Below are 24,746 nucleotides of genomic sequence, written 5' to 3' on the forward strand. Positions count from 1 at the left end.
GTGTATCGTTCTGAAACTGGATTGTAGTCCTTCATGCAAGTGAAAATTAACTGCAAATTTTTATCCTCGTTAAGGAGCTCGGGTGAATCTTCTTGAAGAACGCAGCAGTCTTAAGAGGAATACGACGCCACTTAATCAGCAGATCACTTTACCTTCAGCAGAATGGCTTACTTGGTGGCTGAGTGGTGTGAGACCATTTATTTATTTATTTCATTAACAGTACAATGTAACCCACCGCCTTGAAATATAACGTGGGTCGTATGCTTCTGAATCTAATAGCAAAGACTTCGCATTGTTACAGTCTTATTTGTATACAGTTGTTAATGCTTTTTTTAAATAATATAAAGAACATAATATACACTCCTGGAAATGGAAAAAAGAACACATTGACACCGGTGTGTCAGCCCCCCCATACTTGCTCCGGACACTGCGAGAGGGCTGTACAAGCAATGATCACACGCACGGCACAGCAGACACACCAGGAACCGCGGTGTTGGCCGTCGAATGGCGCTAGCTGCGCAGCATTTGTGCACCGCCGCCGTCAGTGTCAGCCAGTTTGCCGTGACATACGGAGCTCCATCGCAGTCTTTAACACTGGTAGCATGCCGCGACAGCGTGGACGTGAACCGTATGTGCAGTTGACGGACTTTGAGCGAGGGCGTATAGTGGGCATGCGGGAGGCCGGGTGGACGTACCGCCGAATTGCTCAACACGTGGGGCGTGAGGTCTCCACAGTACATCGATGTTGTCGCCAGTGGTCGGCGGAAGGTGCACGTGCCCGTCGACCTGGGACCGGACCGCAGCGACGCACGGATGCACGCCAAGACCGTAGGATCCTACGCAGTGCCGTAGGGGACCGCACCGCCACTTCCCAGCAAATTAGGGACACTGTTGCTCCTGGGGTATCGGCGAGGACCATTCGCAACCGTCTCCATGAAGCTGGGCTACGGTCCCGCACACCGTTAGGCCGTCTTCCGCTCACGCCCCAACATCGTGCAGCCCGTCTCCAGTGGTGTCGCGACAGGCGTGAATGGAGGGACGAATGGAGACGTGTCGTCTTCAGCGATGAGAGTCGCTTCTGCCTTGGTGCCAATGATGGTCGTATGCGTGTTTGGCGCCGTGCAGGTGAGCGCCACAATCAGGACTGCATACGACCGAGGCACACAGGGCCAACACCCGGCATCATGGTGTGGGGAGCGATCTCCTACACTGGCCGTACACCACTGGTGATCGTCGAGGGGACACTGAATAGTGCACGGTACATCCAAACCGTCATCGAACCCATCGTTCTACCATTCCTAGACCGGCAAGGGAACTTGCTGTTCCAACAGGACAATTCACGTCCGCATGTATCCCGTGCCACCCAACGTGCTCTAGAAGGTGTAAGTCAACTACCCTGGCCAGCAAGATCTCCGGATCTGTCCCCCATTGAGCATGTTTGGGACTGGATGAAGCGTCGTCTCACGCGGTCTGCACGTCCAGCACGAACGCTGGTCCAACTGAGGCGCCAGGTGGAAATGGCATCGCAAGCCGTTCCACAGGACTACATCCAGCATCTCTACGATCGTCTCCATGGGAGAATAGCAGCCTGCATTGCTGCGAAAGGTGGATATACACTGTACTAGTGCCAACATTGTGCATGCTCTGTTGCCTGTGTCTATGTGCCTGTGGTTCTGTCAGTGTGATCATGTGATGTATCTGACCCCATGAATGTGTCAATAAAGTTTCCCCTTCCTGGGACAATGAATTCAAGGTGTTCTTATTTCAATTTCCAGGAGTGTATAAAGATTTCTCTGAGGTAACAGCGAATTGAATGCTTAAAAATTGTTAAAATGGTTCCATATGATTTGTTACTGCATAGTTGATGAGAACATAATTTATACAATGCAAACGTCAAAGAAAAATTTAAAAAAATGTAACACAATGACCGTGGTTAAGAATAATTTCTAAAATATAGAGGGAAGTGATATGCTGCATTTAGATGAGTAATACAGTCTAAGTAGCATGCTGGTTAGTAATGGCCTATTTCTATGTATGTACAACATCGAGCTATTCTCATCTTAAATGGTTTGCGCTAATGTACAGGGTGGCGCACGAAATGTGCTACCATTTTGTTTTCGAACATAAACTTTATTGTCAATACAATCTGAAAGGAACATATACTGCAATGAAGAGCCGTCCATGGAGATTTGTTCTAACTCAGCACATGCTCAATATGTCCACCATTTCGTTTCCTAACTTCCTTCAAACGAACACTGAAGTTAGTGATTACCCTACGGCACATGTCTTCCGCAATTTCACTGCAAGCTTGAAGAATAAGTCTTCTGAGCTCCATTAAATCACGTGGACGTTTCGGGAAAATTTTTTCCTTTAGGTACCTCCAAAGAAAAAAGTCACATGGATTGACATCTGTACTATTGGGGAGCCAATTTTGTCCGTCATTGAAGCGACCTGGAAACCTGTGTGAAATGATCCGCATGTCGAAATGCTCGTGTAAAAACTCCAACACAGTGTTTGCAGTGTGTGGCCTTGCTCCATCTTGAATGAACCACTGCGTGTTGAAGGGCAAGGCAGTAGCAAGAAGCTGTGGAATGAAGCTATTGCGAAGCACGCTCAAATAACGCTCGCTGTTCACAGTTTCTTCAAAGAAAAAGGGTCCAACAAGTCCGTGACTGGAAATTGCTGCCCACGCTGTAATCCTTGGAGCATAATGTTGTTGTTCATGAAGCACTTGTGGGTTTTCATTGGCCCAAAAGCGTACATTTTGTTTGTTAACCACACCGTCTAAATGAAAATGCGCCTCGTCTGAAAACCAAACGTTGTTGAGAGTTTCTTCCTTATCCTCCGCTCACTGAGCAAACAGTAGTCTCTGCCGCTTGTGTTCTTCAGTGAGCTTCTGTGCACAGGTCATCTTGTATGGATACATATAGAGGTCACTTTTAAGAATGCGTTGAACGGAGCGTCTGGATATTCCCAGTTGCACTGCTGCCTTTCTACATGATTTCCCGGGCCTTCTCTGTACAGCAACTCGTACCGCTTCACTATTCTCCAGAGAACAAATAGGCTTAGGCCGAGGTCGATTCGCTTCCAATACTGTCCCTTTCTGTACAGATTTATCGTACAACCTGTGGATGGTCTTCTTGCAAGGGACCCATCGTGTGTTAAAATATTGTCGAAAACGCCTCTGTGTCACAACAAGGCTTTTCGTTTAATGAAAAAGTAACACAATTGCCGATCGTTGCTGTGTCGCCAGTCTTCCATTGTCAGCCATTGCTGCTTACTAGTCTCCTAGCGGCAGTATCGTGAATTACACGTCATTTCGATCTCATTTGTTTTCGAAGCTCTGCTGGTACTGCTGTAGATATCCCAGCGGGATATCTAATGTCCGTCGTAAATTGTGAAAGAAACAATTGGTAACACATTTCGTGCGCCACCCTGTATGTTTACACAGATTATTCAGATTAAATTCTGATTGAGCACTTCATACATGGAATACATGAATTTTATCTTCACGTGAGAAATACACTTATGTTTGTAACTTGTTACTTGAAATAGAATATAGTTCATTGCTACTTGAATGCATTATTTCTTAAATAACTTCACACATTTCCCATATATGAAATTCATTGATTATAGCTTTGAACAGAGAAGAGAATATACTTCTGTCTGCACACAATAAGACGAGCAATACATTACTGCTTGTGTGCAGTATACAGGGCTATTACAAATGATTGAAGCGATTTCATAAATTCACTGTAGCTCCACTCATTGACATATGGTCACGACACACTACAGATACGTAGAAAAACACATAAGGTTTTGTCTGGCTGAAGCCGCACTTCAGGTTTCTGCCGCCAGAGTGCTCGAGAGCGCAGTGAGACAAAATGGCGACAGGAGCCGAGAAAGCGTATGTCGTGCTTGAAATGCACTCAAATCAGTCAGTCACAACAGTGCTACGACACTTCAGGACGAAGTTCAACAAAGATCCACCAACTGCTAACTCCATTCGGTGATGGTATGCGCAGTATAAGGCTTCTGGATGCCTCTGTAAGGGGAAATCAACGGGTCGGCCTGCAGTGAGCGAAGAAACGGTTGAACGCGTGCGGGCAAGTTTCACGCGTAGCCCGCGGAAGTCGACGAATAAAGCAAGCAGGGAGCTAAACGTACCACAGCCGACGGTTTGGAAAATCTTGCGGAAAAGGCTAAAGCAGAAGCCTTACCGTTTACAATTGCTACAGGCCCTGACACCCGATTACAAAGTCAAACGCTTTGAATTTTCAGCGCGGTTGCAACAGCTCATGGAAGAGGATGCGTTCAGTGCGAAACTTGTTTTCAGTGATGAAGTAACATTTTTTCTTAATGGTGAAGTGAACAGGCACAATGTGCGAATCTGGGCGGTAGAGAATCCTCACGCATTCGTGCAGCAAATTCGCAATTCTCCAAAAGTTAACGTGTTTTGTGCAATCTCACGGTTTAAAGTTTACGGCCCCTTTTTCTTCTGCGAAAAAAACGTTACAGGACACGTGTATCTGGACATGCTGGAAAATTGGCTCATGCCGCAACTGGAGACCGACAGCGCCGACTTCAGCTTTCAACAGGATGGTGCTCCACCGCACTTCCATCATGATGTTCGGCATTTCTTAAACAGAAGATTGGAAAACCGATGGATCGGTCGTGGTGGAGATCATGATCAGCAATTCATGTCGTGGCCTCCACGCTCTCCCGACTTAACCCCGTGCGATTTCTTTCTGTGGGGTTATGTGAAAGATTCAGTGTTTAAACCTCCTCTACCAAGAAACGTGCCAGAACTGCGAGCTCGCATCAACGATGCTTTCGAACTCATTGATGGGGACATGCTGCGCCGAGTGGGGGAGGAACTTGATTATCGGCTTGATGTCTGCCGAATCACTAAAGGGGCACATATCGAACATTTGTGAATGCCTAAAAAAACTTTTTGAGTTTTTGTATGTGTGTGCAAAGCATTGTGAAAATATCTCAAATAATAAAGTTATTGTAGAGCTGTGAAATCGCTTCAAACCTGTACTTTAAACACTATGCACGATGCCACTGGGGAGGAGGAGCCGTGGAACAAAAGTTGTTCGAGCCTTCTCCTCCCAAGCGACATTACTACAGTCTTAGTATGTGGTGCCGGTGTTTGTTTGTTTTATGACTGTTGTGTTGTTTGTGACTGTGTTGTGGCATGCAGTGTTATACATTGTTGCTTTTGGTTTAAAATCGTTCAAATGGCTCTGAGCACTATGGGACTTAACTTCTAAGGTCATCAGTCCGCAAGAACGCAGAACTACTTAAACCTAACTACCCTAAGGACATCACACACATCCACGCCCGAGGCAGGATTCGAACCTACGACCGTAGCGGGCGCGCGGTTCCAGACTACAGCGCCTAGAACCGCTCGGCCACCCTGGCCGGCTTGGTTTTGGTCCCTTACATGTTGATCCCTTCTGAGTCATGTTCACTCAGTGTTCCTTCCTCGGTTTCGGAATCTGTGGCCGTGTTCGTGTCCTCCCATGTGGTTTGTTGTGTTGTTTGTGCTTGTCTACGCCTCCTTCCATATGGGTTTTAGCGCTTATATTCTTCCTGCAGAGTGTTCGATACAATATCGGCTACACTATTTATTGTGTTCCAGCCATCGGGATTACATATTATTCTGGCGATGTCATTGTCATTCTGTATCGGTCTCACTTGGGCTAGCGTGTTGCACAGCAGTGTGACATGTTCTGGTGTCCCAGTTTCTCCGCATACGCTCGTTTCATCGTTAGTTAGTCCCATACGGTTTAAATGTCCCGTGGCTTGTCAGGAAATGGATCATCTCTCGGCTTGGGTCGACATGCTGCAGTTGTAGTCTTTCGTTTACATCCGCCATTGTTTCATCTGTGTTTTGTTCATCTACATCTACATCTACATGACTACTCTGCAATTCACATTTAAGTGCTTGGCAGAGGGTTCATCGAACCACAATCATACTATCTCTCTACCATTCCAGTCCCGAACAGCGGGCGTACACCTAAACTTTTCTGTTCGAGCTCTGATTTCTCTTATTTTATTTTCATGATCATTCCTACCTATGAAGGTTGGGCTCAACAAAATATTTTCGCATTCGTAAGAGAAAGTTGGTTTCTGAAATTTCGTAAATAGATCTCGCCGCAATTAAAAACGTCTTTGCTTTAATGACTTCCATCCCATCTCGCGTATCTTATCTGCCACAATCTCTCCCCTATTACGTGATAATACAAAATGAGCTGCCCTTTTTTGCACCCTTTCGATGTCCTCCGTCAATCCCACCTGGTAAGGATCCCACACCGCGCAGCAATATTCTAACAGAGGACGAACGAGTATAGTGTAAGCTGTCTCTTTAGTGGACTTGTTGCATCTTGTGTCCTGCCAATGAAACGTAACCTTTGGCTCGCCTTCCCCACAATATTATCTATGTGGTCTTTCCAACTGAAGTTGTTCGTAATTTTATACCCGCGTACTTAGTTGAATTGACAGCCTTGAGAATTGTCCTATTTATCGAGTAATCGAATTCCAACGGATTTCTTTTGGAACTCATGTGGATCACCTCACACTTTTCGTTATTTAGCGTCAACTGCCACCTGCCACACCATACAGCAATCTTTTCTAAATCGCTTTGCAACTGATACTGGTCTTCGGATGTCCTTACTAGACAGTAAATTACAGCATCATCTGCAAACAACCTAAGAGAACTGCTCAGTTTGTCACCCAGGTCATTTATATAGATCAGGAACAGCAGAGGTCCCAGGAAGCTTCCCTGGGGAACACCTGATATCACTTCAGTTTTACTCGATGATTTGCCGTCTATTACTACGAACTGCTACCTTCCTCACAGGAAATCACGAATCCAGTCGCACAACTGAGACGATACCCCATAGGCCCGCAGCTTGATTATAAGTCGCTTGTGAGGAACGGTGTCAAAAGCTTTCCGGAAATACAGAAATACGGAATCAACCTGAGATCCCCTGTCGATAGCGGCCATTACTTCGTGCGAATAGAGAGCCTAGCTGCGTTGCACAAGAAAGGTGTTTTCTGAAACCATGCTGATTACGTATCAATAGATCGTTCCCTTCGAGGTGATTCATAATGTTTGAATACAGTATATGCTCCAAAACCCTACTGCAAACCGACGTCAATGATATAGGTGTGTAGTTCGATGGATTACTCCTACTACCCTTCTTAAACACTGGTGCGACCTGCGCAATTTTCCAATCTGTAGGTACAGATAATGTTGGTTCCCGTAATTTCGGTGACTTTATCGAGCCTGTCCCTGTTAAGCCAGTAACGTGCAGCTCTGTAACTCATCGTGAGCCTGTGGCCGGTACTCACCATGGAGAACTTGGCGTCCCGCGTGATGAGGGCCGAGACGGCGAAGGTGGTGACGGCGGATGCGGCGAGCGCGAGGTACGTGTTGACGACGGCGCGGACCTGCTCGTCGCCAGAGGACAGGGCGCCGTTGAAGCTCGGCCAGAAGCACCACAGGAAGATGGTAGCTGTCCGACAAGTTGAACGTCTCACCCGCTGAGCCACGCTAAGCACCACACAGTCATATCCTGAGACCTCATTAGAAAAAGGGCCACCAACTGTGAGACGGCAGTCAATAAGCTAAAGTGTACCCTCTCTTCTGCACCTACATCTGTACTCCTTAATACAGCTTACAGTGTGTGGCGGAGGGTACTTCCAGTACCAATATCTGTCACTTTCCTCTCCTTGTTACAGTCGTGAATGGTGTGTGGTGTAACGTAGCATGTCCGCAGCTCGTGGTCGTGCGATAGCGTTCTCGCTTCCCACGCCCGGGTTCCCGGGTTCGATTCCCGGCGGGATCAGGGATTTTCTCTGCCTCGTGATGACTGGGTGTTGTGTGATGTCCTTAGGTGAATTAGGTTTAAGTATTTCTAAGTTCTAGGGGACTGATCACCATAGATGTTAAGTCCCATAGTGCTCAGAGCCATTTGAACCATTTTTGTAACGTAGCAAATTATTACGAGTTTGTCAGAAATGGTTCAAATGGATCTGACCACTATGGGACTTACCTTCTGAGGTCATCAGTCCCCTAGAACTTAAAACTACTTAAACCTACCTAACCTAAGGACATCACACACATCCATGCCTGAGGCAGGATTCGAACCTGCGACCGTAGCGGTCGCGCGGCTCCAGACTGTAGCGCCTAGAACCGCTCGGCCACTCCGGCAGGCACGAGTTTGTCATCTTGCATTCGTTCTCATCTCACTCCACCTGGACTATATCACGGTCATGGTGAGACAGAGATTAAGAAATCAGATATTGGGATGCAAGGCGAAGTCAGGATCAGATGGAGAATCAGATTAAAACAAGTACAGTAGACTGAAGTTCAAGAGGTGAAGCTGTCTTCTGGGCCGAGCGAGCAGTGTACCTGACTAACGCTGTGTGTAATACGTTAACATACTGTTGTGTACATAGTTCCGCGTAGTCAGCGCGCACACAACTTTCCCACTAGAGCGTGCCCCGCTAAGCACAACAGTGCAGGCGCAGCGCTCGTCCGTCTCCGCACTACGAGATGGCGCTGCCATAGAGACAGACCAAATTCTGCTTCCGCCGATCCGTGTATTAATACGTAATGCAGCCAATGAGATTGCTGCAGACCTAGAACCTTTTCTACTCGCGGATCACACTCGCGCAGTGATACCTGAAAGCTCGAGGTATTATAACAAGTGTACAGACCTCCGATTAGTCAGTCTACATTAGTCTGCATTAGTCTGTAGTCAAGTTTCAGTCTGCGCTTAATAAGATTATCATATTCCTGTACATAGCCATGAAGATCAATGTATAGACACTTCGTCAAGTATCAGAGACATGTGAGAATAAGATTAACGTACCAAGACCAAAGGAACGTCAGATTGCCGGCCGCGGTGGTCTAGCGGTTCTAGGCGCTCAGTCCGGAACCGCATGACTGCTACGGTCGCAGGTTCGAATCCTGCCTCGGGCAGGTGTCCCTAGGTGTCCTTAGGTTAGTTAGGTTTAAGTAGTTCTAAGTTCTAGGGGACTTATGACCACAGCTGTTGAGTCCCATAGTGCTCAGAGCCATTTTCAACGTCAGATTGTCAATTGTAAATAGCATCCAGAATCAAGTTAAGTATGGTTTATGATTGTTATTATTTTAATAAATGTGTGTGAAAATTAATCAAGTTCTGTTTAAAGTTGGTCACCGTCAATCTGCTACTCTAAGCGAGCAAGTGGCATTTCTATTGTCTGACCTAACGGCAGAAGATAAACACGCCACGATAAGACCACGAGACATATTGCTGACACTCGCCTACTTCGTTAGAGCGACAAGTCAAATAATCTGATGGTGTGTGTACCGAAGGTCTTACAGTACGCACACCACACATACTCTCTGTGAATCTGATATTAATCGATCTTTATCATACCCAGTATACCAAATTTTGTTTACATAGAGCAATACTGTTAAAATTTCAAATCAATAACTTCAGTACCTTCGCAGACATAAATTTTTACCTGAAACACATAATAACCGTGCTGGCATTGTCAAACTGAGTTAGGCACTGTAATACAAATGGTTCAAATGGCTCTAAGCACTGTGGGATTAACACCTGAGGTCATCAGTCCTCTAGACTTAGAACTATTTAAACCTAACTAACCTAAGGATATCACACACATCCATACCCGAGGCAGGATTCGAAGCTGCGACCATAGCAGCAGCGCGGTTCCGGACTGAAGCGCCTAGAACCGCTCAGCCACAAAGGCCGGCGCACTGTAATGCATTCATCTACAGTATCAATGGAAACTACTACCAAGAGCATAGGTTCACATAATCTAATTTTCTGGAATATTCCTTAGTTTCATTACCACACATTTCTAACGAATTAAAAGTACACTGCAAAATTATTATTTCATCGTGTTTTGATGGTGTCAGCGTTTCGGAGAGACTGAGAGAGTGAATGGAGGACACACGTAAAGTGAAAATGTGATATTTTATTAAAACTATGTAAATGTACAAGTGAGAAAATTGTTGGGCAATAGGGAAATTTATTTTGTGGAAGGAAGCGTATTTTGTTTCCATAACATTTTGTCGTTTCGAAATTACGAGATTTCTAGTCTATATTCCTTGTATATATGAAGATGGTATCGGTTCTTTCGAACATGTCCGAAAGAACAGATACCATCGGTGACCATGCAGCTCGTTGGAATGATATTACAGTGAAATGAATACCCTTAGCTGCATAGAGGTATTGATATAAGTCAACGAGGACTGCTGAAAATGTGTGCCCCGACCGTGACTTGAACCCGGGATCTCACCGTTGACTGTATGCAGCTAAGGGTATTCATTTCATTGTAATATAAATTACTTGTGGTAGTCTGACTGGCTGACAATAGAAATACCTCGAGAGTAGAAGTGCTCGGGACAGTGTGATTGGATGCTTAACATATTAGCCAACAGGAATTCAGCATTTCCAGCGCGTCTGAGTACGGCTTTGTGCCTCAGCTCTGTGAATCGAGATAGTCGCTCAGGAGCCGTTTTCTGGCAAACACCGCACTGATCAAATTTGTACCAAACCGAGAAATTCGGGCGTTTGATTGGTTCTCGTGTCGTTGACGAAGAGCGACTACAGTATTATTTTGTGAAAGTTTGAGCCTTCTGGGTGGTTTAGATGAGGGGATAAGATGTGAACATTTCACGCCGTCCATAATCTCCGCGTGGCGTGTTTTGTTCAGATAAAGAGACATAATGGCGTGCACTTATTTCCAAGAAGTCTGCTGAACAGCTGAATGGGTTAACCCGCAAGTAGTTGTACGTCAGTTTTAAAGGCAATAAACCAACTTAAAGGAAGCCGCAGACATTTCTTCGAACGATTCATGCAAGAATCCCGAACGGTCGATACTTACACTAACTTATAGTTCCTGGCCACGGACTGTGGTCTTTGCGTGGTAGGTATTTAGTCGAATTTTTGTCAACGCTGCTTTTGTCGGCTAAACCAGTATTACCGTCGCGGAGTGAAGGGGCAGATAATCTGAAACTTATCCAAGTAAGTGGATAGATTGTTTTGAAGGATAGTTAGAGCCCCACCCCACCGCAGAGGGAAGAATGGTTGTCGGTAATCCTTCATATTGCCACTGTCTTCATTGTAAGAATAAACCTGATGCAAACATTACGCCTTGCCATCTTCCGCGTTTGGATTTCGTTTTACGTGGAGATGAAGCCGAGCGGTCTCGAGTACAGTCAAGTAGGATTGAATGGATACGTTTTATGCTGTGCGTTACGCGCACGTCGATAATACGGCACAACAGTTTCATTGGTGCATTTAACTTGGACAGCACTGGCCAGCCAGCCAGCCGGTCCAACTAGCCTGCAGTAATGTGAACAATGGCAGTTAAGGCATCAAAAGAGAAGAGCAGAGAACATACACTACTGGCCATTAAAATTGCTACACCACGAAGATGACGTGCTACAGACGCGAAACTCAACCGACGGGAAGAAGATGCTGTGATATGCAAATGATTAGATTTTCAGGGCATTCACACAAGGTTGGCTCCGGTGGCGACATATAAAGGTCGTATTGTAGGCTATCGCGATTGCGGTTTATCGTATCGCGACATTGCTGCTCGCGTTGGTCGAGAGCCAATGACTGTTAGCAGAATATGGAATCGGTGGGTTCACGAGGGTAATACGGAACGCCGTGCTGGATCCCAACGGCCTCGTATCACTAGCACTCGATATGACAGGCATCTTATCCACATGGCTGTAACGGATCGTGCAGCCACGTCTCGATCCCTGAGTCAACAGATGGGGACGTTGCAAGACAACATCCATCTGCACGAACAGTTCGACGACGTATGCAGCAGCATGGACTATCAGCTTGGAGACCATGGCTGCGGTTACACTTGACGCTGCATCACAGACAGGACCACCTGCGATGGTGTAATCAATGACGAACCTGGGTGCACGAATGGCAAAACGTCATTTTTCGGATGAATCCAGGTTCTGTTTACAGCATCAGTATGGCCGCTTCCGTGTTTGGCGACATCGCGGTGAACGAACATTGGAAGCGTTTGTTCGTGATGGTATGCGTGATGGTATGGGGTGCCATTGGTTACACGTCTCGGTCACCTCTTGTTCGCATTGACGGCACTCTGAACCGTGGACGTTACATTTCAGATGTGTTACGACACGTGGCTCTACCCCTCATTTGATCCCTGCAAAACCCTACATTTCAGCAGAATAATGCACGACCGCATGTTGCAGATCCTGTACGGGCCTTTCTGGATACAGAAAATGTTCGACTTCTGCCCTGGCCAGCACATTCTCCAGATCTCTCAACAACTGAAAATGTCTGGTCAATGGTGGCCGAGCAAACGGCTCGTCACGATACGCCAGTCACTACTCTTGATGAACTGTGGTATCGTGTTGAAGCTGCATGGACAGCTGTACCTGTACGCGCCATCCAAGCTCTGTTTGACTCGATGCCCAGGCGTATCAAGGCCGTTATTACGGCCAGAGGTGGTTGCTCTAGGTGCTGATTTCTCAGTATCTATGCACCGAAATTGCGTAAAAATGTAATCACATGTCAGTTCTAGTATAATATATTTGTCGAATGAATACCCGTTTATCATCTGCATTTCTTCTTGGTGTAGCAACTTTAATAGCCAGTAGTGTAGATTCGAATATCATTTAAATTCTAAACAGAGTGAAATAATATTACGCGAAATTCCAGAAATATTGAATGAAACATTGATAAATACAATATTCTGAGGATTACTTCGATTAATTTGCAGTATAATGTAAAAAGTAAAAATAAAAGTTTACGTGTAGGTTGCTACTGATAGACGTTGCGCCTGCACTGCCTGCAACCCGCACTACAGTCTCGCAGGCAGCTTGTATCCCTGCAGAAGACATTCGGGGACTGCCTCGGCACAGTCGACCACCAGCAGAGCTTGCTGGTGCAACGGACTTCTTTCTTACGCCAGCCACGTGACGAGAAACCCGACTAAATATATCCAGTATCCTAGGGCTGTACTTAAACCACACCCTCCACCTCGTTTCCCAACGCAACCTCGCCTTGACGTGTACCCCTCCTGCCAACTCTAACCACACCTTCCTCCTGCCTCCTCGTCAGGGCTCCCTCTCCTGCCCCTTGGGCGGCTTTCCCCCTCCTACACCCCCTCTCGTGCTTTCATTCAGTGTCTCTGAACTCCCTCCTGCCTTGTCTTCCCTCTTCCTCTCCCGCCCTGCACCGTCTCCTGCTTCTTGGTGCGCCCCCTGTCCCCCCCTTTTCCTCTTCCTCCCGTCCCCATCCCCCCTTCCCTCCTTTTCCCTCCTCTCCAACCGCCAGTCCCTCGGCAGGTCCCTACCAGTGGTTTTTATTCTTTGTGAGTGTTCTGTCGTTTCCAGTGGTTTTGTTTTTTAACTGAATCGCTCTGTGTGATTTTCATACTGTGACCGACTTTTAACGTGTGTTTGACTCTTGTGATTTTAAGTGCGCAACGAATTGCCAGGTGTGTTCTTTTAACTTTATGTCGCTGAACTTAAACGGTGGCGCGCCGGTCCTGGACACCGAGTTCCCGCTGGTCGAGCTTCCTGGGTCAGGTTCCGAATGCTTATCACATTTCCACAGTCAGGAGCTCGCTCCAACGTCGTTGCTGCGCTGCAATCACCGTCTGAGCCGGCCTCCTCTAGATCCTGCAGCGTAATTTCACTACAGAATTCGCGGCCCCGATAGCATGACTGATTCTTGATCGCGTAATATTTCTGTAATTTTCTGTTGTTCGGCCTCGTCGGACATAGGGCATTCTTCTTTGAAATTTAGACTATAGCCCCTACCAGATTTTTGTTATCAGATTCAGAATTCCTAACGTATTTTCTCATTATCCTGAACTCTGAACACACTTACAAAGGGAGGCCACGATGTTGGGATCACGGATTTACTTCAAACTCTGTACACCTGTAGTAGACCATTAAAACGAGATAAAGTGCAAGTAGTAAGGTGCACTGCTCTGGCAATTGAGAGAAAATCGTAAGAGATGTTTTACGCAGCTGTTTTGTAATTCATGTATCTGTGCGAAAGTGGTAGCTACACGAAGTCATTGTAGTCAAGAGCTTACCTGCACGGTAGCTCAACGGGTTCGATTAGAGGGTTAGTTGACCTCTGCATTAAAAAAAAACTGATTTACTGGATCAACGATGAACTCAACAAGCTTCATGGGACATCCGCCCCGAACAATACAATGACCAATGACGAACAACATGAGATCACCAAAAAAAGTGGTTAGCATTCGCGCTTTGCAAGAGCGTCGTCAACAAGTCAGCGGTTCGAATCCTGATAACATGTATTTTTTAATCTGTACTTCTTCATCATCGGTCACGTTATTTAATTTTTATTACATTTGAGAGATAATATAATGTATTTTCTTGAAGTTGTAGTGAATTTTATATGTTATTTGATCACTTGCAAATAAACTTTCAAGGACGAGGGACAGGCCTGGAAAGACCAATTCAAACCTCGATAAATAATGCTGCGAATGATCGTATTTGCAATCAGTAATATAGCAAGTCACAGTGTGCCAGAGCACAGGAGTAATGTACTCGTCGCCTCATACACGTTCGTCTTACGAAGCTTGAACGCTATCACACGTTGCAGGGTGGCATTTGTCATACAGACGTGGATAACATAAACAGAAACTTCATGCCAATACTTCATGCAAATAAACGTCATTTTTTCATTATATTACCTCTCAAATCTCATATAAATTAAATAATGTGACCACTCATGAAGAAAACATTAATAATTAAGTTTGATCGGGAGGCGAACGGTCGCTTCATACACGTTCGTCTTACGGAACTCGAACGCTATAAGACTTGAACACCCTGACTTTAACGTCGAGCACCTACACAGAGAAACATAGGCCACATAATAGACGCGTAAAACTTCTCACGCGATTTTCTCGGAATTTCCAGAGTATTGCACCTTACTGCTTGCACATTATGTTGTTTTAATGGCTTTCTAACCGCGTGCAAAGTTTGAAGTTCATTTTTGATATCAACGTCGTGGCCTCCCATTGCCAGTTATTTTTCTAAATGACTCAAGAACTTTACTCCGATAGTTTTCATCTGAAGTGTATTAAGAACTTATAATCAGAGCTGTTTTCCTGTCTTTCAGAGCCAGGGATTGGTACAGCTCTGTTTTTCTCATTACCTGACAGATGGACTATTTTTATGTTCTACTCAGAAGACTTCATTTGGATTTTTCCTTCACTAGATAGCTCAGAACGGTAAAATTTTGCTTTCCCCTTCCAGGGGTTGAATACTCTTTGTGATTAACCAAACGAGCTTAACTTGTTTCATGATTTCCGAGATATGTTATTATTAAGTTGAACTGTGTTACTTTCTATTCAAATAAACTATTTTCGTTTGTTCATAACTGGTCTGCTTATTTATGTACCGCCTTCGCGGACACTTTGTAGGGACACGACTCTTTTCCCATTCTAACAACCACAGTCTGGAGACTACTCACGCCTAGCCAGTTCCGCGCAAAAAAATGCCCTTTTTTCTAAACGCTTCGCCATCTCGACCTCCCACTACGGTCACCTTCATTCCTGCCCAAACCCGGCATATAATACATATTTGGAGGGAGTCGGTGATGATGACTAGGCGCGGTCCCTTTGTGAGCTAGAAATCAGATTTCCATTCATGTTGGCAGACTGAATACTGCACATTAGCCGCATTGCGCCGATCATGATTGGAAACACAGTGCTGTGTACTGAACTACATGTTTCCCTTTCAGTTACATTACATAGGTGGCTCTGCGGAGTGGAATTTCCTGTGGTCATTAAAATATTCAGATAGATGTCTTCGATATAAAAGACAGAAGTTATCTCGTGAGGATATGACATATCTAGCAAGCCAAAACGTTGCTATTTTCAAAGACTTGTTATTACGATCTTATTTTTTGATGCCATAAGCTTATTTCGGCTCTTGTTAATTTCATACAATGATAAACAGAGTGATGAATCTACCATTACAACAATCGGCAATCTAGATGGTTTGGAGACGCCCAGATACGTAGCAGAACCATATAAGTTCCAATGCAACACAGGCAAGCAAACCTATAATAAAGATAGCATACTGTTATGTGTTATGTTTTATTGTGACATAAAATTAACAAGAAAGGTACAGACAAAACAAAAATTGACATACACACTACAAAGTTGTATAGGAAATACATCAAACAAATTTAACACATTTCTCACTGCAAGCAACCTAAATCAAAAATCCACCAAGAGAAAACCAAACAACCAGCGCACACACATAAAATTAATTTTAATAGCTGAGAAAAATTCTGTGTAGGTCAAATAGGCAGACATTTCAAAATTACATACCAAGAACATACCAGAAAAACTGACACAAACCCATCCATAGTCTTCAAATACATGTAAACAAAAAGCCACATTGTAACCCAGATCGAAAATGAGAAGTGAATTCCGTATATAACACCAAAGAGACACATAATGAACTTTCAGCAGAAACAAAAATCTACAATACACACAGGAATATCAAGACAAAATTTTTAACGAACAAACCTAACTGAAACATAGAAATTATATTGAAATTATAGAACACTATTAAGGATAAAACAAATTTACAGTCAAAGACAACACCAGCGAACATTAGCAGAGAATTTACTACTACGACACAGTGGTACATAGATGAAAAAGTCAACTGTATGACCATACAATGTCGTTAGTTTAGCTGCCAATTGAAACTCTCAAACTTACAAAAAATATTAAATAGCTCTTAAATAATATTGCTCAGCAGCAAAATCCACTGTTGTGACATTAGATATCTGCTACTTCGCTTGCGCTGCCTCTGCTATACGCAGCAGCCCAAGGTATCACACACTGAAAGCGTTAACGATGTGTTTCAGAAGTAAGAGCCACGATGTATACGAAATCTTTATTTTTACAAGTAGACACAGATACACACCCATACAACTCCATTTGTTTCCAGATAGTTTGACAATGGCCATAGAGCCGAAATATGGTTATAGGGTACTATTCAACTCATTTCAACTGTAAGCCCTATATAATACGACATGAAACTTTCTACAAAAAGAAACCAACACCAGCACCCTACCGCATTCCACTCCATAACGCTGCAGGTCCAGAAAAATTCAAAATGTTGGCACAAATTACACTACTGGCCTTTAAAATTGCTACACCAAGAAGAAATGTAAATGATAAACGGGTATTCATTGGACAAATATATTATACTAAAACTGACATGTCATTACATTTTCACGCAATTTTGGTGCACAGTTCCTGAGAAATCAGTACCCAGAACAACCACCTCTGGCCGTAATAACGGCCTTGATACGGCTGGGCATTGAGTCAAACAGAGTTTGGATGGCGTGTACAGCTACAGTTGGCCATGCAGATACCACGGTTCGACAAGAGTAGTGACTGGCGTATTGTGACGAGCCAGTTTCTCGGCCCCCATTAACCAGACGTTTTCAGTTGGTGAGAGATCTGGAGAATGTGCTGACCAGGGCAACGGTCGAACATTTTCTGTATCCAGAAAGGCCCGTAAGGGGCCTGCAACATACGGTCGTGCATTATCCTGCTGAAATGTAGGGTTTCTCAGGGATCGAACGAAGGGTAGAGCCACGGGTCGTAACACATCTGAAATGTAACGTCCACTGTTCAGAGTGCCGTCAATGCGAACAAGAGGTGACGTGTAACCAATGGCACCCCATACCATCACGCCGGGTGGTACGCCAGTATGGCGATGACGAATACACGCTTCCAATGTGCGCTCACCGCGATGTCGCCCAACACGGATGCGACCATCATGATGCTGTAAACAGAACCTGGATTCATCCGAAAGAATGACGTTTTGCCATTCGTGCACCCAGGTTCGTCATTCAGTACAACATCGCAGGTGCTCCTGTCTGTGATGCAGCGTCAAGTGTAACCGCAGCCATGGTCTCCAAGCTGATAGTCCATGCTGCAGCAAACGTCGTCGAACTGTTCGTGCAGATGGTTGTTTTGCAAACGTCCCCATCTGTTGACTCAGGGATCGAGACGTGTCTGCACGATCCGTTACAGTCATGCGGATAAGATGCCTGTCATCTCGACTGCTAGTGATATCAGGCCGTTCGGATCCAGCACTGCGTTCCGTATTACCCTCCTGAACCAACCGATTCCATACTCCGCTAACAGTCATTGTATCTCTACCAACGCGAGCAGCAATGTCGCGATACGATAAACCGCAATCGCGATAGGGTACAATCCGACCTTTATCAAAGTCGGAAACGTGATGGTACGCATTCCTCCTCCTTACACGAGGCTTCACAACAACGTTTCATCAGGCAACGCCGGTCAACTGCTGTTTGTGTATGAGAAATCGGTTGTAAACTTTCTTCATGTTAGCACGCTGTAGGTGTCGCCTCCGGCGCCAACCTTGTGTGAATGCTCTGAAAAGGTAATCACTTGTGTACCACAGCATCTTCTTCCTGTCGGTTACATTTCACGTCTGTAGCACGCCATCCTCGTGGTGTAGCAATGTTAATGGCCAGTAGTGTATGTCGCGGTTGTGGTGTAATTCTCTCCGAGCTTTATTTGCCGTACCACGCGCTGCACTCACCGACCATGGCGAAGAGGTCCGAGTTGTAGGAGGCGCCCTCCAGCTCGGCGCTGGTCTTGCGCAGCGCCCTGCCGTGTCCCAGCACGAGGCTGGCGGCCAGCCCGAAGTACGCGCCGAACACGTGCACGTACATGGAGCCTCCAGCGTCCACCGCCTGCAACAAGTGGCGGCGCATCGTTACCTCGTGCCGTGCCCGCTGTTCTCCCAAGTACCGGCACTCTAACGGTAACTCCTCAACGCCTCGCGATTAACAACATAAGACAACAGACAAAAAACTTATTTCGGAAATGCAGGTGTCCTTTATCGGTTTCTGCCTCCCGCATTGGAAAATGACACTCAAAACCTTCGATCATCCACAGCGTGGCCACCAGTGCCAATACTGATATCATATTTTTAAGCAATACATACACTATGTGATCAAAAGTATCCGGACAGCCAAAAAACTTACGTTTTTCAGTTTCCTTTAATTTACGTCTGGGTGTTGTGTGATGTCCTTAGGTTAGTTAGGTTTAAGTAGTTCTAAGTTCTAGGAGACTGATGACCATAGATGTTAAGTCCCATAGTGCTCAGAGCCATTTGAACCAATTTACGTCTATGGTCACAAACTGTTTGATAACAGATTACCGGTTTCGGTCTTTAATGACCATCATCAGATCTGTAGAAAATGGGAAAAACATAAATACACTCGCAAACTGTATACAGCTTAAGCACAATACACAGACCATAATGAAATTTAGTACTGACAAAATTTACGTTTGTGCGCTTTAAATATGAAGAGGCATACGTGTTTCATAAAAACAAAGTCCTACTGTACTTCAGCCATAGTGGCATCGTCAAACGGTAAATGCGCAATCAGCACCAGCATCGTCAGATACATATAGATAACATCACATGCACGAGTCATGTTGCCAGTAGCACTACTGTTCAAAACAAGCTGCCGTACAGTAGCCACAAGATGTTTGTGTTGTAAGTTCACCAGATGTCGCTAATGTCAGCATACACTAGCTTTCAAATAATTAATTGAAACAGCGAAAATAAAAGGGGATACAGTAGTTGAAGTCTACGAGGTGCATTCAAGTTCTAAGGCCTCCGATTTTTTTTCTCCGGACTGGAAAGAGATAGAAACATGCGCATTGTTTTAAAATGAGGCCACGTTCATTGTCAATACGTCCCAGAGATGGCAGCACCGTACGGCAGATGGAATTTTACCGCCAGCGGCGACAATGAGAACTGTTTTAAATACTTAAAATCGCGACGTTTTCCTTGCTTGAACAGCGTGCAATCATTCGTTTTCTGAATTTGCGTGGTGTGAAACCAATTGAAATTCATCGACAGTTGAAGGAGACATGTGGTGATGGAGTTATGGATGTGTCGAAAGTGCGTTCGTGGGTGTGACAGTTTAATGAAGGCAGAACATCGTGTGACAACAAACCGAAACAACCTCGGGCTCGCACAAGCCGGTCTGACGACCAGATCGAGAAAGTGGAGAGAATTGTTTTGGGGGATCGCCGAATGACTGTTGAACAGATCGCCTCCAGAGTTGGCATTTCTGTGGGTTCTGTGCACACAATCCTGCATGACGACCTGAAAATGCGAAAAGTGTCATCCAGGTGGGTGCCACGAATGCTGACGGACGACCACATGGCTGCCCGTGTGGCATGTTGCCAAGCAATGTTGACGCGCAACGACAGCGTGAATGGGACATTCTTTTCGTCGGTTGTGACTATGGATGAGACGTGGATGCCATTTTTCAATCCAGAAACAAAGCGCCAGTCAGCTCAATGGAAGCACACAAATTCACCGCCACCAAAACAATTTCGGGTAACCGCCAGTGCTGAAAAAATGATGGTGTCCATGTTCTGGGATAGCGAGGGCGTAATCCTTACCCATTGCATTCCAAAGGGGATTACGGTAACAGGTGCATCCTACAAAAATGTCTTGAAGAACAAATTCCTTCCTGCACTGCAACAAAAACGTCCGGGAAGGGCTGCGCATGTGCTGTTTCACCAAGACAACGCATCCGCACATCGAGCTAACGTTACGCAACAGTTTCTTCGTGATAACAACTTTGAAGTGATTCCTCATGCTCCCTACTCACCTGACCTGGCTCCTAGTGACTTTTGGCTTTTTCAAACAATGAAAGACACTCTCCATGGCTGCACATTCACCAGCCGTGCTGCTATTGCCTCAGTGATTTTCCAGTGGTCAAAACAGACTCCTAAAGAAGCCTTCGCCGCTGCCATGGAATGATGGCGCCAGCGTTGTGAAAAATGTGTACGTCTGCAGGGCGATTACGTCGAGAAGTAACGCCAGTTTCATCGATTTCGGGTGAGTAGTTAATAAGAAAAAAAATCGGTGGCCTTAGAACTTGAATGCACCTCGTATAATAAACTTATAACGTATAAAAGTCATTACAGTAATAAAAAGCAATAAAAAGAAGAACACGACAAAAGTAATATTGTTAAAAAGAGGAAGAGTTAAAAAACAGTGGTTGACATGTGCTCTAGTGCCAATATTCTAGATAATGACATAAATATTAAACACCGTTGATAGTGTACCAGGTAATACTAAACAACCAAAATAACTTTTACCACTGAAATAGTAGAAAACGGCGCCATTAACTACCTTCATCTCACTATTAAGAACGTTAATAACAAACATAAATTATCGATTTTTAGGAAACCAACTTCTACAGACAGTATCATCAATACAAGTTCATGCCATCCTCTCCGATACAAAAAAGCTTTCTTCACTTCCATGCTTCACCAGCGCCTCCGTCTACCTTTGGACGAAAACGAAATACGTAAAGAACTTATTATAGGCTTCAACTATTGTATCGCCCTTTATTTTCGCTGTTTCAATTAATTATTGAAAACTAGTGTATGCCGACATTAGCGGCATCTGGTGAACTTACGACACAAACATCTTGTGGCTACTGTACGGTAGCTTGTTTCAAACAGTAGTACTACTGACAACATGACTTGTGCATGTGATGTTATCTGTACGTATTTGACGATGATGGTGCTGATTCCGCATTTAACATTTGACGAAGCCACTATAGCTGCAGTACCTTAGGACTTTGTTTTTATGAAACAGGTATGCCTCTTCATATTTAAAGTGCACAAATGTAAATTTAGTCAGTACTACATTTCATTATGGTCTGTGTCTTGTTCTTAAGCTGTACACAGTTTGCGAGTGTATTTATGTTTTTCTCATTTTCTACAGATCTGATGATGATCATTAAAGACCGAAACCGGTAATCTGTTATCAAACAGTTTGTGACCATAGACGTAAATTAAAGGAAACTTATTACATATATAGCTCACTGTTTTTTCGCAACGATGTTGCAGATTGTGATACGGGTTTCATATTAGGTGCATTTTGCTGCCATCTACTGACAGGTACTCCATATGAGCAGTCATTAGACATCGTGAGAGAGAAGAATGGGGCGCTCCGTAGAGCTCACAGACTTCGAAAGTCATTGGGTGTCACTTCTGTCATACGTGTGTATGCGGGATTTCCACACCCCTATACATCCCTAGGTCCACTGTTTCCGATGTGATAGTGAAGTGGAAACGTGAAGGGACACGTACAACACAAAGGCATGCACGCCGACCTCGTCTGTTGACTCACAGAGACCGCCGACAATTAAAGAGGGTCGTACTGTATAATAGGTAGCATCTGTCCAGACCATCAAATAGGAATTCCAAGCTGCATCAGGATCCACTGCAAATACTATGACAGTTAGGGGGGCGGTGAGAAAACTTGGATTTCATGGTCGAGCGGCTGCTCATAAGCCACACATCACGCTGGTAAATGCCAAACGACGCCTCACTTGGTGTAAGGAGCGTAAAAATTGGTCGATTGAACAGTGGAAAAACGTGGTGTGGAGTGACAAGTCAAGGTACACAATGTGGCAATCCGATGGCAGGGTGTGGGTATGGCGAATGCCCTGTGAAAGTCATAGTGCCAGCAGTAAAATTCGGAGGCAGCAGTGTTAACCTCATGGAGGGGGCTTGCACCCCTTGTTGTTTTGTGTGGAACTATCACAGCACAGGCATACATTGATGCTTTGAGCACCTTCTTGCTTCCCACTGTTGAAGAGCAATTCGGGGCTGGCGATTGCACCTTTCAGCACGATCGAGCACCTGTTCATAATGCACGGTCTGTGGCGGACTGGTTACACGACAATAACATTCTTGAAAGTAATGGACTTGTGCACAGACTCCTGACCTGAATCCTATAGAACATGTTTGGGATGTTTAGGAACGCTGACTTCGTCCCAGACCTCACCGACAGCGATACCTCTCCTCAGTGCAGCACTCCGTGAAGAATGGGCTTCCATTCCCTAAGAAACCTTTGAACATTTGATTGACAGAGTGGAAGCTGTCATCAAGGCTAAGGGTGGGGCAACATCATACTGAATTTCACCATAACTAATGGAGGGCGCCACGAACTTTTAAGCCACTTTCAAATGGTTCAAATGGCTCTGAGCACTATGGGACTCAACTGCTGAGGTCATTAGTCCCCTAGAACTTAGAACTAGTTAAACCTAACTAACCTAAGGACATCACACACATCCACGCCCGAAGCAGGATTCGAACCTGCGACCGTAGCGGTCTCGTGGTTCCAGACTGCAGCGCCAGAGCCGCGCGGCCACTTCGGCCGGCAAGCCACTTTCAGCCAGGTGTCCGGATACTTTTGATCACATAGTGTACTCAAAACTTACAGCGCAATGGATTGGTAGTCAGGGTCTCGTATTGTTAGCAAATAAATACACTGAAGCGCCAAACAATCTGGTATAGGCATGCATATTCAAATACAGATATATGTAAACAGGGACAACAGGGCGCTGCGGTCGACACCTCCTATATAAGACAACAAGTGTCTGGCGCAGTTATGAGATCGGTTACTGCTGCTACACTGGCAGGTTATCAAGATTTAAGGGCGTTTTAACGTGGTGTTATAGTCGGCGGACGAGCGATCGGACACAGAATCTCGGAGGCAGTGATCAAGTGGCGATTTTCCGTATGACCATTGAGCCATAGTAAAATTTGCTGTTTTGAAGAGCGCGCCGCAGCGCGTAGTGTAAAGCAGTCGCCCTCCGTTTCTGGCAGTGGCACCGCTGAGGCAATCGCAGCTTTGGTGTCTCCCACTGGTGTGAAAGGGGAAAGGTTGCCTGTTCACGTGTATTTAAGGGGCGCTATGAGCTCGGCAGTTGGTGAGTCGCCGAGTCTGGTTAGATGGTCAGCCAAATTAGTCTGGGTCTGTCTCTCGTCCGCATTGGTGAGGAGTTGCAATCTGTCTGTCGTCCGGAGTGCTAAAGTGCGCGTCATTTACGACGGCGACCGAGTTTAGGTTCATTCGGCGCAACTGACTTCACAAAACACAGTCAGCCAATGAACAGAGAACGATATTGCCAGAGCTCGACTGCAGTGGAGAGCACGGACGAGTGTCTTCAGTTTTAGAAACGTTCAGTCATAAATAAAGTAATTGAACAAAAGCAATGTCTTGATAGCAGACTTTCTATAAAAGAAAGTTTGGAAGAAGCATTCTTTATACCAATTGCTTCATATTCTATTAATTAATTAAACCAAACAAGCAATAAGCCTCCTAATTCAGGCGATAGCAAAAAAAGGTGTTTGTATCATTCTCACTAACCGCTTTTTCGCAATAAAGAACAGTGGTAATTGTTTATTTCCTATTGTACTTCGACGAAACGTGAGTAATTCATAATCATACCAACAGTGTTGGTCGGTATTTTGCGTGATGTTTTAAAGTCCTCCGGGAGATATGTTGAATGACGAGCTGCGTTAGCGTAATGGTTAAAGTGTATGGCTGTTAACCGAAAGGTAGCCGGCATGGTAGCTCAGCGTGTTCGGTCAGAGGGCTAGCTGCCCTCTGTAATAAAAAAACTGAGTTAATAGATCAATGACGAACTGAAAACGGTGTCTTGCGACATCCGCCCGGAGCAGATGCAACGAACGAAAACGAACAAAATGAGATTACAACAAAAAATAAATAAATAAATAAATAAAAATAAAAGAAAGAAACGTTCTGAGTTCGAAGCTTGGTCGGC

General features: G+C 45.0%; 1 protein-coding gene across 2 annotated transcripts in view; it reads right to left on the reverse strand.

Moving 5' to 3' along the window:
- LOC126425192 (ammonium transporter Rh type B) overlaps window positions 1-24,746 on the reverse strand; it is a 228,198-nt gene that overhangs the window by 49,117 nt on the left and 154,335 nt on the right. For both annotated transcript variants that reach the window (XM_050088146.1, XM_050088147.1), the window contains exons 5-6: window positions 18,668-18,821; window positions 7,363-7,526 (exon numbers count right to left, since the gene is read on the reverse strand). In XM_050088146.1, the coding sequence (XP_049944103.1) occupies window positions 7,363-7,526; window positions 18,668-18,821 (318 nt within the window). The remainder of the gene's footprint in view (window positions 1-7,362; window positions 7,527-18,667; window positions 18,822-24,746) is intronic.

This window comes from Schistocerca serialis, chromosome 10 (genome assembly GCF_023864345.2).
Source record: "Schistocerca serialis cubense isolate TAMUIC-IGC-003099 chromosome 10, iqSchSeri2.2, whole genome shotgun sequence".
Taxonomy (NCBI): domain Eukaryota; kingdom Metazoa; phylum Arthropoda; class Insecta; order Orthoptera; family Acrididae; genus Schistocerca; species Schistocerca serialis.